The 18,761-nt window shown below is 37.8% G+C and overlaps 1 protein-coding gene across 7 annotated transcripts in view; it reads left to right on the top strand.

Moving 5' to 3' along the window:
• Positions 1-12,406, top strand: part of LOC131592196 (ataxin-7-like protein 1) — a 113,867-nt gene extending 101,461 nt beyond the window's left edge. For 5 of the 7 annotated variants that reach the window (XM_058863540.1, XM_058863538.1, XM_058863542.1 and 2 more), the window contains 3 exons: positions 1,656-2,607; positions 6,541-6,615; positions 9,746-12,406. In XM_058863540.1, the coding sequence (XP_058719523.1) occupies positions 1,656-2,607; positions 6,541-6,615; positions 9,746-9,787 (1,069 nt within the window). In that variant the 3' untranslated portion in view covers positions 9,788-12,406. Of the gene's footprint in view, positions 1-1,655; positions 2,608-6,540; positions 6,616-9,293 lie in introns of all 7 variants that reach the window. The other 2 variants (XM_058863539.1, XM_058863541.1) reach the window with 2 other exon arrangements.
• Positions 12,407-18,761: the final 6,355 nt, after the last annotated feature.

Raw genomic sequence — 18,761 nt, 5'->3', positions numbered from 1 at the left:
TATTTTAGTTTCCTTATACAGGAAGATTAAAATTAGTTACCTATTGGCTTTGTTTGTCAGGAGAAAAGATGCTTAGGCATCTGAAAAAACATGTACCACCACTAGTACAAACTAGTACAGAAAACAAACCTCTGTAGTAGTCATTTGATACCAGAAGTAAACAGGCCTTATCCTGCTCCCACTAAATCTGATTTTAAAAGTTTTCCCAAATTTTAGCTCTTATTATAATCTCTAATACCTTGATGAGCTCCAGCCATACTCACTTGTCTGTATAACACAGGAAGCTGACAGTGCCTAACCCCTGTTTTATTCCTCTGCTGTCCTCAACCCTCCTCTGGGCTTTCTGTGTTCCCCAAGCAGACCTGGATGTGAGGCTGCTATTCTATAGCTCTGCAGCTGTGGCCACAGGTACAGGGATGCAGGGCCATGTTCTCAGAACTGTAACATTAACAAAGTGCTTTAATCCCTAGTTCTCAAACTACTTTGCAAAGGTGGGTAGGAATTGTTGGCCCTTCTTTAAAAGAAACCTGAAGGACAGCTCTGATAAGCAGCTTTGTTTGCATTGCAAGTGGCAGGCAGTAGGACTTCCTCATTTCTGGCAGCATGGACTGTGTGTAATCCCTTATGTAACTGTGCCATAAACAGTGTTCTGTCCAACAGTCTCCACAAGAGGAATACCTGGAGAGAACACTTGTAATTAGGATTTGATTTATGATAAAACAGCACACCCAGGGCTGTTCTTTTGTTGTACTTCTGTGATGGCAAGAGTAAGCCTTTAAAAATGGGAAAGGTGTCAGTAGTGAGGATAACAAGGGCAGAGTTATGGGGCTGTACAACTTCTCAGAAAAGAGAAATAGGATTAAACCGGGACTTAAATTTAAGTCTAAATAATGGGAAAAGCTCATATATTAGTTTTCCAAGAGACATTAGGAAGGTCTGGTTCTTTGATAACACCACATTAGATAAAATAATAGATGATGGCTGAACGGAAAGGAATTTGAATACACCTTACTAATTTCACAGGTAATACTATTATACTTTCTTCTCAAAAGAGTATTCAGCTTTTTATAAAGCTTATCAAGCTCTGTTTAATATTTTGTCATTTTTTCAATATCAGTGAAAATTAATCAACAATTTACATGTTTAATGCCATCTAACCAGCGCTCAAATGAGCTGTTGGGAATAGCACTGCATTTGGAAAGGGATGATCTTTCCTCTTTATGCTCAATGATTAAGTGCTTCACAACCCCTCAGACTGTCGCATTTACTACTTTAATGAAATCTAACCTATGAGTTTAGGTTGATACTGAAACTGTTCCACAACTTGAGCTTTGAAGCAAAGCATATACAATTAATGAAACATGGTGACTAGGATATTTATAGGTGCCACTGTCAGGCATTTATTTGCATTTTTTAATTGTTTAGTAAAATAAGAGAAGGAAAAAGGAAATGAAATTTGTAATAATGTTTTTAAATTGTAATATTGTGCACTTAATTGCTGTATATGATTAATAGAATAAAATAGGAATCAAAATTGTAACAAACTAAGTTTGCCTTTTTGAATAAATTAATGGAAATTATTTCCTATCTGCATTGTTTGGATGGAATTTTTTATGTAGCTCTCTTCTTCTTTTTTCCCTCCCTTTTCTATTTAGGAAAATTCCTCCTGCGGCAGACAGTCCCATGCCTTCTCCAGCAGCACATGTCTCCACTCCTTTTCCAGCATCAGTCTTACAGCCCTTTAGCAACCCCAGTGCGGTGTATATTCCTTCAACACCTATCAGTTCAAGAATCACTTCTTCCTACATAATGACATCAGCCATGTTATCAAATGCAGCCTTTGTGACAACGGCAGAGACAAATTCCATTATGTCACACACCACAGCTTTTCCTCACATGGCTGCAAGCCTAAGTATCATGGACTCAACTTTTAAGGCGCCATCAGCTGTGTCACCAGTGCCAGCAGTCATCCCTTCCCCATCCCACAAGCCATCCAAAACAAAAACCAGCAAATCCTCAAAAGTGAAAGACCTGTCATCTCGGAGTGATGAGTCTTCAAGTAACAAAAAGAAAAAGCCGCAGTCGTCGTCTTCATCGTCGTCATCATCCTCATTATCTTTGCAGACATCTTCCTCATCTTCATTTTCAGGGTCCCACAAAAAGAACTGTGTCCTGAACCCCAGTTCAACGTTGAACTCCTATCAGGCGACATCCTCCTTTAACAGTGTGTCTGTGCACAATACCAATAATGGAACAAGCCCACTCAGTGCCAAATCGGAGCCCTCAGGACGGACTTCATTGTCAAGTAGTTCAACAGACTCAGTGAAACACATGAGCATGGTAGTGAGCAGTATTGACTCTTCTAATCTGTCTGTATCTTCTCTCGTGCACCACTCAGGGGACCACTCCCTGGGAGCACATAATGCAGTGTCTTCTCTACCCCTTTCTTTTGACAAATCAGAAGGAAAAAAACGTAAAAACTCTAGTTCTAGTAGCAAAGCCTGTAAAATCACTAAAATGCCTGGTATGAATAGTGTTCATAGAAAGAGCACTGCCAACCTTATTTCTGCGGTGCCAGATCCTACAAGCAGCTCCATCTCTCGGCAGGTAAGGGACTCTTCCAGTTATTTTTTTGTAGATCATGTCTGACTTCCTTGAAATATTTCATACATTCTGAAAAGAAAATGCCACAGATGGGTTTTCATCACACAATTTGCTTTCTAGGTTAATACAGAAAGTTATTTGTTTTGTACCGGTCATAGCAAGATGCTCTGAGAGTTAAAAAAATTGTATATATATATTTTTATATATATATATATATATATATATATATATACACTTTCTCAAAATATTTTTATGAGATTTTTTTATTCAATTATTAAAGTAGCTGTTTCTATCTCAGCAAGTAAAATTGAATGTCCGGAATGGATAAATAATTTTTAGATTTTTTTTTTCTTAATTCTCATCTCTCTGAAATAAATTGTATTATTTAAACAGGAAGATTAGAGTCAGAATTACTGTTTATTTCTTTTCCAAACTTGTTGCTGGTTCATTTCCTAATGTTATGCAAGTCTTCATATCACATCTACCTTTCTCCTGGGGAGAGTCTGTGGTGCCTGACCTCAGATGTTGTTTCCTGTTTGAAACTGGAAAAATTAAGGAATTGGGATCTTAATCAGATGACCTTTAGTGGACATTTGGTTACCTTTTTCAGTGTACATGTGTTCACAGAATATTGAAGTCAGTGCAGCAGATAAGGTTACACACATTGCTTCATTGATAGTAACAGAGCTTTGGCTCCTCTTTCAGTGGTGCTATGTAAGGACAAAAGTATATGTGAAGCAAGATCTGGTGGGAAAACTGCCAATACAGTCTTTATAATGATCAACTGTTTCATTCTGCTGCCGTGCCCAGTGCTGTGCAGTGCACACAAAACAATGCTTGGCCCTGGTGTATGGAACACAAAGCCATAGAAAATAGGATACCTCAGAGCATCCAGAGAAGGTAGCTTAGGAATATTTTTTTTTTAATGAAGCTCTCATTTCCTAAGGATATTGCCCATAAAAACAAGTGTAATTTAAAAAGAAGATGGTAAGTGCAGAGCAATCTGTAAGTAATATGGCAGAAATGGGAGAGGAGAAAAGGAATAAATGCATTCTAAAGCTGATATAGAAGACAGACTGAAGGTCTCAAAGAATGGTCTAGCAGGTATATTTTCTCTTTCCTACTTCCAGCAGAGGTGCAACAGAGATGAATTGTTTGGCTTTTTAAAATGGGGAGTGGCATTGTATTTCTGTTGTAAGCCTCTTAAACGTGTCCTGCAATCAGAACTGATCTTCAAGTAACTGAAGTCAGCAGAGGTTGCTGCAAATTCTTCTGTCACACAATCTGAATTTTGAAACGTGTGCCCAAAAAGATTAAATTGCCCTGAGGTTTAAGGTGTCAAATGGAAAGAAAAAGTAAGTAGAAATTGGTACTTTGGTACAAATATGGGTAATATTAAATGGATTGTATCATCTTTTCGCAGAACATAGACTGTATCTGTAGCTAGTGCAGTGTGAGGAAATCTTACAGAGGAGGTTCTGAGTTCAAATTCTGAGCTCCCTTGGGATCAAATCTGTTCCTGTGTGTCATTCCTGTTTCAATTCCTGATGTATTTCGTCGTGTTGCACAGTAATAGAAGTAAATAAACCCCAAAAAATCTATCAGAGGTCTTTGCTGAATATTTGTAAAAATGTAATTCTGACTAATATTTTTTTCTGAAGTAAGAGGTTAAATATTTGTAGTGAGTGTTACAATATACAGATATTTAAACATGTTATACATATATGTATGTATTGTGTATATCTATATATGTTTTATATATATGACCAGGTGCATACATACATACATATATATGTATACATGCATATATGTGTGTGTATGTATATATGTAAAAGTTGGTCACACTTTCCTCTTATATTGCTGGTTTTTGGAGCTACAGCAGTAGTCAAAAATAGGCCTTTGGGGTTAATTGTGTTTGAGAAGTGTAGCTGGCAGCTAATTGTCTTTGTGACAAGGATACTGTATGCAATACAGTATAAATGGAATTTGTACCCATTTAAGCATATGGGTCAAATAATATTACATACTCTACATGTGTTTATTGGAGCTCTGGAGAGTACAATACTTAAATTCCCTTTTAAGCTGTGCTGTTTGACTTGCTGTGTTCTAGAAATGCAGTTACAGTAAAAATCCCAATCAAAAAAATGGCACAACTTAAAATCTTGCTCTTGTTCCTTCATGTAACAGGGCAAATTGAAGAGACTAAGAACACAGCAACAGGCGATAGGCTCAGGTATAGTTTTCTTATTTAATTCAACTCTAGACTGGATAGGTAGTGTTAGACCATTGGTTAGATAGAAGTGTTAACCATTGGGTTTTGAAGTACACTTTATTTTTAAAAGACTCAGGGGAGAAAAAAAGGATTTGAGTTTTGGCCTCCCACTTATACTTTTGGAATGGTGTTTCCCCCCATTATAAACCCAAGACATCTGAGAACCTTTCCTTCATTTCAGAGTGCTGTACCTCTTTGGCCTGTGCGACTATTTCTCCATTTCAAAAGAGGACATGTATTTATTTTGAAGGGGTTTATGAATGCTGTAATGGTGTATGTAGAGAAGAAAGATTTGCAGGTGTGTCCCGATGTTCTGAATGACCAGGAAAGATAGAAGGTTGTGTGTCTTTAGTCAAGATTTGTAGCTGAAGAATGTTTTCCTCTGTTATGTTAACAGCTGTGACAGGCAAAACAAGCTGAAGGGAGCAGGACAGGCAAAGGCCTATCCTTTTAATTTTCATGCACCATGGGAGCACCTTCAAAACTGGCTGTAAATAAAATCTTTAAACATTTATTCTGGATAGGATGTGAACAGAGAGCACTGTTTCAAACAATCTCTGTGTGAGAAAGTGCAGGTGTGGAGAGGAAGAGAGAGGCTACCTTTCACTCTGTACACGAAATGGCAGAATAAAAAACAATGCTGTGGAAGGGAAGGAGAAAGCTGCTCTTGTGGAGGCCCTGCCAGCCAATGTCACAGCCCCACCAAGTCAGTACAAAACTGGCTACTGCATTTCTCACTGTTTAGGAGACAGGTTCTTGCTACTTCTCCATCAAAGGATTAAAATGATGTTACTTGAAGTCAGTGACTTTGTAAACAACTATTCACACTGCAGTCATCTGCCGTTTACAGACAGGTTAATAGTTAATTTTTATCAGTCTTGTAACCCCTGTGGAACTACTCATCTGACTCAACAGCTGTGTCCCTTCTTGTATGGCAAGAGAAATATCTATACCATGTTTACAGGTCATTGTAGAAAAACCTATGACAGGCTGCTCTTGCAGAGTGCTGGAAATTCACAAACATTGAAACAAGCAGATGGAATATTGCAGTATTATAACTAAGTATTTTTAAATGGATGTATGTGTACTACAATTTACACTCATTTCTAAAGAAATTCTCTGATGCAGTAATGGATACAAATGCAAATTTGAACCTCTGGAGTTTGGTTCTTGTGATTAATACTTTTTTTATTGAGTAATGATATATGGGAAAAAATGGAATCACTTAGGGCATACCCTGGTGCTTGGCCACTTGGTTTTTGGCCGTTTTGGAGTGGGGAAGATCTCCTGGGGAGGATCCCATGACCTGGAGCACTCAGTGCTCTCTGAACAGCTGCTCTAAGTGACTTCAGTAACTAGAGAAACCAGTATTTCTGTCAAGAGAGGTGGGGGGGTTACAGTTTATATTCCCTCAGCAACTGTTTTGTATGTTATTTTCTGACCTGTAACAGTATTTATGTGCCTTTTAAGACTACTTAAAGTGTACAGGCTCTGAGAGATAATGATGATTCTATCTGAAGCGTATCTTTTGCAATAGCAAAATATCTGTGATCCAAATGTAATGTGATTAGTACCACATTACACAGGGAAGGGAAGGCCATCACCAGCATCTGAATTCAACTGACAAATGTGCCTCTCAATACTGCTCAATTAATGTTTTTCAGATTGGAAAAAATAGCAGTGTAGCTTTGTCACAATCCAGTCCTTCGAGTACATCAAACCCAGTACACAACAGACAAGTAAGTTGCTTTTTACAAAGTGTACTTAAGTAGTCTGTAAACAGTTTTGAAACACTTTATACTATAAAATCTTAAAATACAATTTATGAATACAGTTCTTTATAGAAGCTGCCTTTCAGTGGACTAATACTAGACTTCTCCTCTCATGTAATTTTTTTCCAGCTGTTTTTCCCTCCAAGAATTACGAATTATAAATTTTTTTGCTTGTTTTTCACCACCTGAGTTATGGCTCAGGTTGGCTCATGTGCTGCTAGCTGGCTGTTGCTTTGGTGATAGAGGTTCAGCAGCAGCAGGTCTCTGTTGGTTTTTCTGTCCAACTTCTGCTGAGCAAGATGGCACAGCAGAGTCCCCAGACTGGCACAGGAGGGACAGCATTTAAAAACAGGCCAAAAGTGAAAGCAGCGAAGGGAGAGCAAAAACAGGACAGAGAAGACAAGGCACTTGACTATTCAGAGGAACTAATCTGAAAGCATAACTAACCCATGTGTAATGTGAGTTCTTCTTAAACAGGCTATGAGTTGGATAATGATAATAAATGCTGTAACTCAGCTTTTTTTATCCAGCCCTCATCTGTCTGGAGGACTGCCACACTGGTTTACTTCAATATGGCCCCTACTATTTGACTCTCCAACTTGAGTACTTTATCATGAATTTAATATAAAGTTCTTTAGTGTGAAAAGGTTTCCCACCTCAGCAAGGTATAGTCACAAGTAATTCAGAGGATTTTTCTGTACAGCCAGTGTCATAGAATTCTGTTATGTATTCTGGCTAAATTATGTATGAATAGTTACTCCAAATGGTTATGCTGTTTAGTTTCTGCTGTGTAGACACAGGAGAAGAATAGTAATGATAACCCATCACTGTATGCCAAATTAAAATACTCTGAATCACTCATATCATGAGATGAACAGTAAATTTTTTTTTTTTTCTTTCACTGCTGAATGCAAAGCAATATATGTATGGGAAAACTACTCCAAAGGGAAAAAAGTGGAAAGTTTCTTCATACTTCTAGGGAGTGGCATTTTCCTGTGTGACACTGTCATCTGACTGCCAGTGACAAACTGTTCTGAAGTGCAAAACTGTTTTTGTTTTAATGTCTTGCTCCTGTGTTAGTATAACATACACGCTGCCCAAGGGGCAGAACTTGTTGGGATGTGTTGCCTAGATCCCATGGGGAAAACCTAAGAGTACGAAAGATTAATTTTGTGTCAGCTCTATGTAAACTGAGATTATTGCAGAGCTTTTCAGCTGCCTGTTTTCATAACTTTATCAAAAATAGAAGTGCTTACTAGTTTTAAGCTCCACAAACTCTTTATTTTTAAGAATATGTTTCTGTCAGTTTGGTAGTTGAATGTGGAGCTCAAAGTACAAATACAAAAAAAATTAAGTTGATACTAAGTTTTATTAAACTTTTTTTTTTTTTTAAACTTACACAGGATTTTAGTATTTGGAACCACAAATAATGATTCCCTTTATAATAAATGCTTGTCACTGTCAAATTTGAGCTGCTTTGTTGGCAGCGTTTATCTCCAATCTAGCAATTGAATAGTCTCTAAATAAAATCTGTCTTAAACTATGGTAATATTTCATTATAAAGGTGTTAATAATTAGGTAACAATAAGTGGATCTACAAGTGTATGTTGTGTCAGTAAAAACTGGAAGCTGAGCTCTCTGGTTTTGAATGTTAGTGTTGCTATAACCATGATAATCAGGGAGTCCAAGTGAAGCAAGATCTGTAGGCAGAGACAATCTCTGCTATACACCAGGGTTTATAGTTGGAAAAATCTGGCAAGTTTTCATGAATACATCACAACAACAGACTTCTAACAATGCAGTTGGAAGCAGAGTTGTAGCTGCTGAGCTAAATGTGCATATGGAGCAGTTCCTCTGGACTGCCTCCGCTGTGTTCCCTGGCCAGGCAACCTGGTGGAGCTGTCTGCTGGTGCAGAGGGAGAGCCAAAGGGAGGAGAAGATTGTTGTTCTCAAGAGAAGGGAGAGGGGTCCATAACTCATCACAGGGTTGAGTGGCTGGGTGAGAGTGTGGCATTTGGAAAATTGTGTTGGGCTGTAAACCCAGCCTTGTTTGCACCTGTGACGGCCCAGGCGCAGTCTGACTGGGAGAGCTTCCTGCTGACCTTCCCAAAGCAGCCAGTCAGAACGACAGGACACAGAGCAGCACTGGGAAGGTCACCTGCCACCCTTAACTGAGTGCTCATTATTGAGCTGTGAGCTGAAGGTGGCCTGTAGTTGTTTTCATGTCACAGGAGTAGCTCCTTTTGATCACTTGCTCCATGTGTTGAAGTTCACTCGGGTACTCCCGTGGGACTGGTGGATCACAAGAATTGTTGTGGGCCTGTCAGCTCGCTCCCATTGCATTAAACTCCATCAGGTTGAACGGATTCTTCTCAATTAATGTTTAATATGAATATTGCTGCCCTTCTTTGAGACCTGAACTAGGGATTGTATGCATAAAAGCTTGCCTGGTTTTCTAACTATTGTTGCTTCAGTAAAAGAAATACTACTTTTTCCTAAAAAAACTACTTGGCCTTTAACAAAAATTAATGGAATAGTAGTTTTACAGTCAAATTATTTGTGTCTGTATGTATTAAAAGTTTGTTTTCTCCAGATTTTATTCTTGTTCTAGGTTTTTAACTAATCAAGTCTTTTTGTCTTCATAGTGCTTTTAGGTGCCTGAAAGTGTTAACACTTCAAGACCTCAGTATGCGGTGGTTTTTAAATACTGAGTAACTAGATCATTTTATTAAGGGAAGGTGACAACGTGTATGCTGTGTGAGGATTCCTTGTGCATGAAAACATGCTGTGTAGAGGAAAAGATTCTTCAGAGTTGTCGTCTAATTGCTGCTCTTTATTTGTAATGATAACCAAGTTAATGAACATGAGATTCACCAAAGCTTACTAAAATCAGACTGTCCCAAAAGGAAATATGCCGTTTATTCAAAGCAGTTCCTTTTCTTAAAGGTCTAATGTAGTCAGTAAACAGGGAGGAAATTTAGTTCAGGGACTTGAAAAAAATTCCTGCTTTGAGTACTGTCAGCCACAGACATTATTGAAGTGTTTTATACCAAAAGACATTGTGTGATTTTGAACCTGGCTCTGGTTTCTCTTTTAGAAGACATCAAACCGGACTGGTAGAATAAGGACTCTTCCATAACAAGGAAAAGGAACCAGCCTATAATCTCTAGCTCTCAGCAGCCCTACTCCACAGGGTTTTTCTTTTCTATGTCCTGCAGATGGATTTAATCTTTTATGAATTTGTGGTTTTAAAGAGAATTAAATTTACAGAAAACTGTAATAGTGATTTGTTTAGTTTTTCCACTTGTATTTGCCACTGATCTGTACGTTCTGCTTGGTTATGTTTCATGCCTTTTAAAGCTGTTAGCGTTGCAATGCTCCCTTTGTTTCCTAACCAGAACACAATGGACATTCAAAAAAAAAAAAAAAAAAAAAATCCAGATCATGATTTGAATTTATTTAAAAGATCTCCAAATTTTTTCATTAAATAAAAATTACAGTAATTCTGTATTTAAGCTTGTCCTATGGATAAAAATTGAGTGCATTTCTTAGTAATTTGCAAACAGCTGGGGCACTGCAACTTTAGGGACTAATCCTGATTGGTGCTCTGTACCTACAGCATTTAATAATTTCAGTGGGAATTCTGAGTGTTCAGCCTCTTCCAGGATCAGGCTCTTAAGGAATCTATACTTCAATCAATGCACAGCAGAATTTTGCACCAAACTGTAATTACTGTTATCAGGGGCCCAATGTGTAAAATCCCCATATCTTGGGGGATTTCCAGACCCTTAAGAACACAACACTTGATAACTTCAGTGAACAGTTTGGGTTTGTGAGAACAGGAGTTGAGCAAATTGGCTTGCATTAATAGAATTGCACTGACAGTGTTTCTTATAGGATTACTGAATAATTTTTTAATAAAATATAGATTTTATAATCAGGAAGCCAATACTAGGTACTGGAACAGTAGTACAGAGGAGTTAATTTTTATTTCTACAGTGTTAAAAGTGCACTTATATGCTGGTTTATTTACATCTTGGGGAAAGGCGAGAGACTGCAAATAGGGAGATTATTACTACTTTCTTTTTTAAAAAAAGAAGGGTTAAGGCAAATTTTAAGACTAAAAATGTTTAAGCAATTATAAACAAGGCTAGACCCTTTGAAAAAAAGTTTAGAAATATTCTTAAAATAAATTTTTATAGTGTTAATTTTGTAATAATTTATGTTTTGCTATACTTCAGAGCTAACTGACCGGTATAGTTTCAGAAACAGTATGAAACTTAGGAAAGTTTAAGCAATGTTTATATTTTTAAAATGTTCTTTGAATTATGTTTTTATTGTACATTTCTTCAGACTGAAAAATGTGTACATATCTTTGTTATTTTTGCACAATTTTTGTCTTGTTCAGTTTTAGGAGCAGTACTATGTTGATTTTTTTTAATTTATTTTGAGTTATAAAACTGCAGGATTTTAAAAATCTCAGTAACAAAGTCATCCTCTGTAATCAATGAACTGCTATTTCTAGTTGTTGAGGGAAAACAGTGGTTGTGAGATTCAGTGGTTGCTTCTGAGAAATAATGCTAATCAGTGACTGAAGGAGCAATTTTGTAGTTTTAGAAAGCTTTAGCTGTTTCCATGCATCTTTTAATTGGAAAGCTGAATTATGGAGCCTGTCCTTTGAATGCTGCTTAAATTTTATTTTCAACTGGCTTACACCTGACAGCATTTCAGGAAAGTTAAGCACGAAGTAAAATCCCGTGGTGTTCTTTCATCATCAAAGAATCATTATTTAATGAAATGTACCTGAAATTTTAGCCTGCAAAATGAAACGGAAGTAAACTCTCGGAAAAAAGTGGAAACAAACTGGACCAGCCTATAATGCATTCTTAGTGTAGCATTCACTCGTAGTTCTTTTTCTTCCCCATTTGCCTGAAAACCTTGTGATTTGTTTCCAGCAATAGAGGCTCAGAAGCTTTGGTTGTTACACATACGCAATGCATAGGCCCGTCAGCCATAAAAAGCGACTTGGATAACTTGTATGCCTTCTTTTGTATCGATGTAACAATTGTAAATAGTGCTGATCGACCTTTGTAGAGAATAGTTTATACAGCATATTCTATTATTGCTGATTCTCAGTGAACTATTGTTTTAAAAAAAAATAAGAAAAAAAGAAATTTTTCTATTTACACCTTATATTTTGTTATGCTGTTGACCCATGGCACTTTAACAAAACTCTGTGGGTTTTGCATAGCTGGTCAGTCATGGGATATATTAAATAACTGTTGTTGCACAGAAATGAATTTGCACCTGCTATATTGTGCTTTCCTACTACAGATTTTAGAACCTTTTCCAGAAGACTTTTGAAGAAAGCATGTCCAATCATTCTAAGAAAAAAAAAAATGCCATACTTGTACAGCCAATTTCTTTTCTACAATCCATATTTTGTAACACTAAGTATTTTCATTCTTTGTCCTGCACCTTTATGTATTAGCAGTATCAAATAGAATTCATTCCATGCTTGTGATAATTGTAAGCAGAATAAATGTCTAAAGTAGGTGTAAATAGTAAATTCTATGGCTTACAGTTTAAAAAAGGAAAACCAGAACAAACATGTATCTGATTGATACTGCCATGGTTCAACACCGGGCCTGGAGATATTCTCTAGTGAGCGATTGTATTTTTTGTTTTTTGCTTTATTATTATTTTTTTTTTTGTAACATGGCTTTGTAAATAAAATAATTTATATGTTTGTAAGAAACGGATGGGGTTTGTCATTATTTCTCTTTGCAAAGCAAAAATGGTGTGCATTGCAAGACTGCTCTTTCTCTTTCCAGAGGCTGAAATACATTTTGCAGATGCCCTGCACTGAGAATTCCATGGTAGTTCAAAAGATCTGCCCAGCTTTCTGTACAGGGCTGAATTCCTCTGGGATTATTTTTGGCATTCATGTCTAAAATATTTCTGTATTTACATGTCAAGACACGTGCAGTGATCAGCTATTGAGGTTTTTTGCACTTATAAATCATTTTTAAATTCCTTTGCTTAGCTGAATGCATTTTCTCATTCCTTATCAGTGTAAGAATTAACTTTGTTACAGCTGCTAGATTTAGGAATTCTCACTTCAATGGGCAGTACAAATTTATAACCGGTCTTTTTATCATCATTAATACTAAAACCGCAGCTCTTATCTAGGCATTAAGATTCTTGTTCTGTGCAGAGCCTGTTCCAATTACAGATCAAATGAGACTTAAATTGTTCATTGGCTCGACAGCTCTGCAGAGAGGATTGCAGTTTTTTCTCTCACAGGCACCCTCGTCTGCAAATCTGGGGACGATGTACATTTTCATGCTCCTTTTTTGAAGTATCTGGAAACTGTCTTGGAGATGCTGTAGGGAAGATGCTCACAATTACAGTACCTTTTCCAAAAGCAAGCAATTTGGACTGCCACCTGCATTTTTGTGTGCACACAATCAGAACTGGCAGAGGAGACAGGAAGCTGGGCTGCCTTGCAGGAAAATGGAATTGAAGGAGGGAAATTTTACCTCCTAGGTAAACAGCTTTTTGTGAGGTGTCTTGCATTTTCTGAGACCTGTCACAAAAGCTAATCCAAAATTTCCTCTTTACTGTACAATTCATGCCTTGATCTGAGATACTCTGAGATACTTGTATTTTGAATGCTTTTTTTTTTTAATAATCTTTAGTTTATCTTTTCTACTACAGAAAAAAAATTAATATCATGAAGTAGCAGTAGATGCTGAAGTTTTATCTGATAAAAGTGGTCCCCACGTATGGCTAAAGAGTAACACTGTTCATAAGATGCTTTGCTATTTCTAGCAGCCATTAGAAATTAAAACTACAGCCAAGAAAACAGAATATGGCTGATATATTAGTTGTATTCATTTCTTGCCATCGTTGCTTATGGCCAGCAAAGGTTGAAGACCACTGACTTTACTTCCCAAAAATGAATCAGATTTTTAGTTCTTGTGGGTTTGTTGGAATAATCTTTAAGCTGTTCTCATATTTGGAGTTGGGTTTCCCCTCCTTTTTTTGGTTATGTACAAGTATTTTGCTTGTATCACTCCTCTCCTGCTTGTATTCTCTAACATGCTCTAAATATCACCAGTTTTAGAGGAAAGCAGATCACACTGTAACTTTGTTCATTGCACTGTAGTTTTTATGCTTCTGTTTGTACCATGGAATTATTTATAAGAAAGTCATTGCTGTGTGCAACCAGGATATGTTTTATTCTTCCAAATCTGTCAGGATTCACAATTGGAAAAAATGCCAGATACTGATTCCAGAAATATTTGGAGGAGCGTCATACAACACATTCAGACTTCAGAACACAAGAATGTTTATTTCATGCAAATTTTTCTATGCTGTTTTGCTCCTTGAATACTTCCTGAAAGCAACAATTCGAAGTAAATGCAGATCTCTTTTAAAAGATACTTTCCTAAGTAGAAGAAAGCTAAAGCTGATCATTCAGCAGCAGGTCCCAGTCTGCCCTTTGACTGGAGGATCCATGGCAGATGATATTGAGTTCTTCTCATTTTGTAATGTGCCACAAATGACACAGGCTGCATTCTCTTGTGTGGGGGGGGTTTGTTCTTTATGACTGACCCAAAAATCTTTAGCTCTTGTCTGCGATCTGTTGTCCCTACAGAAAGAAGAGAAGCTTTAGAGGAAGTTTGCCAGAAATAATAGTCAGGATCCAGGAAACTTGATTTGAGGGTAAGGACACCCGTAGGGATTTGAGATGGGGCACCACCTTCAGCTGTGCCCTTGGCCAATTTCCCAAATGTGACATATTAAAAATACATCAAATAAAATAAATTTTTTAAAATTTAATTTTTTAAAATAAAAATTAAAAATTCAATCTGGGTTTGACTAACTTGGAACAGTTGCTAACATGGTTGATATGACACTACAAGGGTAGTTTTTCAGAAAAGCTGTTTATCACGGACAAAGTGCATTTACAGAACCCACAGGTGTGAAGGCCTTTTGGTGTAAGTACAAAGAATGGCCTGATGAACATGGGAGCAGCCCTGGGAGTCCCATGCTGGCATCAGCTCATTTCCAGCCTGGCCCTACTGAGGCAGCAGATGAAATGGTGATGGAGGAGACATCACTGCAGAAGAGAAACCATCATCCCTTCCCAGTGGGAAATTTCCTCAGTGCTGATTTGGAGAGCTCTGGCACAGGTGAGTGAGATAGGTCACTACTGGGAAATGACTACACAGGCTCAACCTCTTTGCCTTTCCCACCACTGGTGCAGAAAATTTATATTTATATTTATAGTTATAGTTATATTATTTATATTTATATTTCCTCAGTTCTAAGCTGTTCTCAACAGCCTACACAAGAAACCTTCCCCTCTGGTCAGCTCTGCTCTTAAATTGCAATTATTTGCCTTCTTTTTTTTTAGTTTTCTCTTATTTTGACCCATAATCAGTTAGGGAGTTTTGTAGTGCGGTTTCTTGGGCATTTGGGGTTTGTGTTGTTTTTATAATCTTGCCTTTAGCTACTCCTTCCATGTTACTTTTCTTTAGGATTTGTGTTATAACACCAACAAGGGCTCTTCCTGGTAACTCTGCTTTTACAAAATACTGACTGAAGTGACTACAGTTAGAGTAGATGTGTGGATTTGCAATCAAGTACAGGAAAAAAAGGGGTTACTCTTCAGAAACACAAACCTTTAGAGATGCACAATCCATACTTACTTCTGCTTCTTAACTGCATGCCCACCTTTTTGTTGCTCAAAATGTCTATTTGAACCATGGGTTGTCAGACACACTGAGGCGATGGCATCTGACTTAGATGGACCTCTGATCTCTCCTACCCTGTGTAGTGTGAACTCATTCTACAGATACTGCTGGAATAAAAGCATCTGTGCTTTGAAGAGCTATGGGCTCAGGGCCTTAAACAGGAAAATATACTGTATATATCAAAGAATGCAGACTTCTGCTCAGGTAACTTCTTTTTTCCCCTTAGCCTTCAGCAGGAGGCCAACCACAGTTCCAGGAAATCAGCTTCATGGCTTTTCAGCCAATTGAGAAGTGGACAGTTCTGTGACAGTAAAGTCTTCTGATATCAAACTAGGCACTTTGTGACTTATTTCTCCTGGACTCACAAACAAGAAGTACTTTTGTAACTTATTTTCCCCAGTACATGATTTCTGATGGCAGGTTTAGCCTTTATTTTGCAGCTGAGTGGGTGAAAGAAAAACAAAAAAGGCAACATTCACAGCTTAGACTGATAACTACGGGCTCTTGTTCTTTTAGAAAGGACTAGGATGGCACAAGTGGTGATCCAGCTACTGAAGTACATCAAGGACAATTTTTTGACAGAAGGGCTCAACTAGCAGAGGGGGGCTATGCTAGACATGCTGCTCACACCTAAGGAAGGGCTGCTGGGAGCACTGACACTGGTGGCAGCCTTGGCAGCAGCGACTACAATATAGCAAATCTTAAGATTCTGAGGGAAGTGAGGAAGATGAATTGCAGCCCTGGAATTCAAGAGAGCTGACTTTGTCTCCTCCAGCCATTTTGTTGGCAGAATCCCTCAGAAGACTGACCCAGGAGAGTTAGCTGAAGCACAGGAACAGTCCATTCTGATCTGCAGGAAGCTGAGCAGACATGGGAGATAGTAAGGAGCTCTCCATTCAGCCATGCTGGGTAAGTCAGAGGCAAAAGGCAAAAACACAGATTGTGGAAGCAGGGGTGGACTACCTTAGCAGAATAAGCTGCCTAGGCATGCTGAAACAGAACCAGAAAAACCAAAGCTCAGTTGGAGTTGGAACTAGTGAGAGATGTGAAAGACACTTCCAGAACATTAACATGGAAGGAAATGTAAAATGTGAGCCCCACTGCATGTGATAGTTAACCCGGTGACAGAGGACAGGGAAGTGACGGAAGGACACTCATTGCTACCTTTGCTTCAGGTTTTAACTGGAGAGGTCTGTGCTTGGAGCTTTGGGCATAGTTCAGGCACTGAGGTGCTATCCCCAGGATGTCTGAGTGAAGGACTAGTTATCCTGCATCTCTAGAAGCCTATGGGAAAAGTTGGGCTTGATTCAAGGATATAGGCTGATACCATTCCCATGTAGCTGAGCACTGGAACACAGAGCAAATGATGCTGTGAAATCTCCATTTGGAGACAGTAAAAACTTGAAAAGGCAGTGAGCAACCTGAGCTGGTCTTTCAAATTAACCCAGTTCGAGAAGGAAAGGGAGTTGACCACAAGAGCTCCAGAGGACATTTTCAACTTAATTATTCCACTGTTCTGTACAGTAAAAACAACTAAAAAAGTTGTTCTGGCTGTTGGAATAATTAATACTCAGAAGCTCAGTATTTCTGTAGTTAAGCAGTTTCCTCTGTAAATATATATTATAAAACCCCCTGATGAAGAGCTCACCTGTATCTTAGAAGTCCTTGGGGACACACAGAGGGAAGGTGCAGTGGAGCTGCAGCAATGGCAGGACCAATCCCTACAGCTCACCCTAGCAGAGTGCTTCCCAATGTCCATGCTGAGGAGCAGCAGAGGTAAAGCCTTAAAGGAGCTGCTCTCAGCAGCCGTGTGCACAGGAAGCCTGTGGCACATCTGAGGATCTTTCCCAATCTGTATTGCTCCTGTCTTTTCCCACAGCCCTAGGCTTCAGTCTTCTGCCATTCCCATTTGAAAGAACATGTCCATCTGCCTGTTTCCCCCTGCAAGGTAGTTCTGGAGCCAGCTGCATTTCTGACCTGCAGTCCCTGTTTCTCTTCATTGTTACAACTCTTAAAGGCTCATTGTAGTCTATTTAGCCCTATTAAATTAGATAAAAGGCTTAAATTATTAGTGATATTCTGTAGAAGACTCAGCTTCTGTCACAACAGGTATTAAGCCTTTTAAACAAATTAATTTATATAACCAGGACACTTTAAACACATGAAAATAATTTAGTCCTTTAGTTCTTTATTAAAACTCATTTAGCAGCATCTCTATAAAAGAACCAGAATAATTTCAAATGTTTGTCAAATCCTGTTTTTCTCAGCTACCAGAAGTTCAATTTCTCTTACAATAGCCCATGCAAGCTCTATACAAATTATCCTGAACTATCATACTTTTTATCCATATATATGGATAGCTGATACTATCATTATATGAACTGAAGATAATAATTTATTACATAAGTAATAAATATGTGATTCATTATCAGAATATTTTTTTAAGTAAATAAATTGTGCTTCCTTAATAGGGGAATAGAATTTTAAAAAATACATTTCTTGTTGTAAATCAAATTGGGGTCACTCTGTTTAGTGATTTTATTTTTTTTTAACCATTCCTCAGGGGAAAGCACTTAAATCTGTAATTCCTGTGCTTATTCTTAAAATTTTAGCCTTAATGTGTATTTCATACTGGTTATTTGTTGACCACTAAAGGAGAAACATCTTTTGCCAAAAGCTGGTTTCTTTTACCCAAACACTGTCCTACCTACCTACCAGTATCTCATTTGTTCTTTTCCTGTCAATCTTCCTATCCTCATTTTCAATAATGTATTTTCCAGATCTCTATTTCTCCTCTGCTGACCAACTCTTCTCCTGTTTGTACTTCTCCACATTTCTATCTGCACTTTCTCCTATGGCTCCTTTTGGGGAAAAATTTTTGCTAGTGCTTTGTGAACTCTGCAGAAAGGCATAGAAAGACAAATGCAGGAATGGATTGAGTAACTATGGAATGTTTTATTTAGGAAAAGGAGATTTCCATCACTGCTTGGCAACTGTCATAGGAGGCAACTGTTAGAAACCTCTAGCCCTGAGACTCAAACCAAGTAGCATAGTAATTTAAAATACTAAATACATACAGCACATGGCTGTACAATCTCTGCAGCTTTGGATGCTGCCTTTCTCCCACTTTATCTAAAAAAAAAGTGAATTCTATTACTGTCTTGTGATAGTTTTGGCAAATAGTTGAATATATTTAGCAATAGTCTTTTCATAGGAATACTGTTCTTTACTATATGCTCATTTACCATTGTTGGATTTTATTTGATGGCAGACAGTTATATATTTGTAGATTTCCTTAATTTTGTTTTAGTGAGATACTTTACTTGATTACGGTTCTATTAACAGAGG

Source organism: Poecile atricapillus, chromosome W, assembly GCF_030490865.1.
Source record: "Poecile atricapillus isolate bPoeAtr1 chromosome W, bPoeAtr1.hap1, whole genome shotgun sequence".
NCBI lineage: Eukaryota > Metazoa > Chordata > Aves > Passeriformes > Paridae > Poecile > Poecile atricapillus.
Note: the sequence above shows the minus strand (reverse complement) of the source record. Positions and strands in the feature narration are given on the sequence as shown.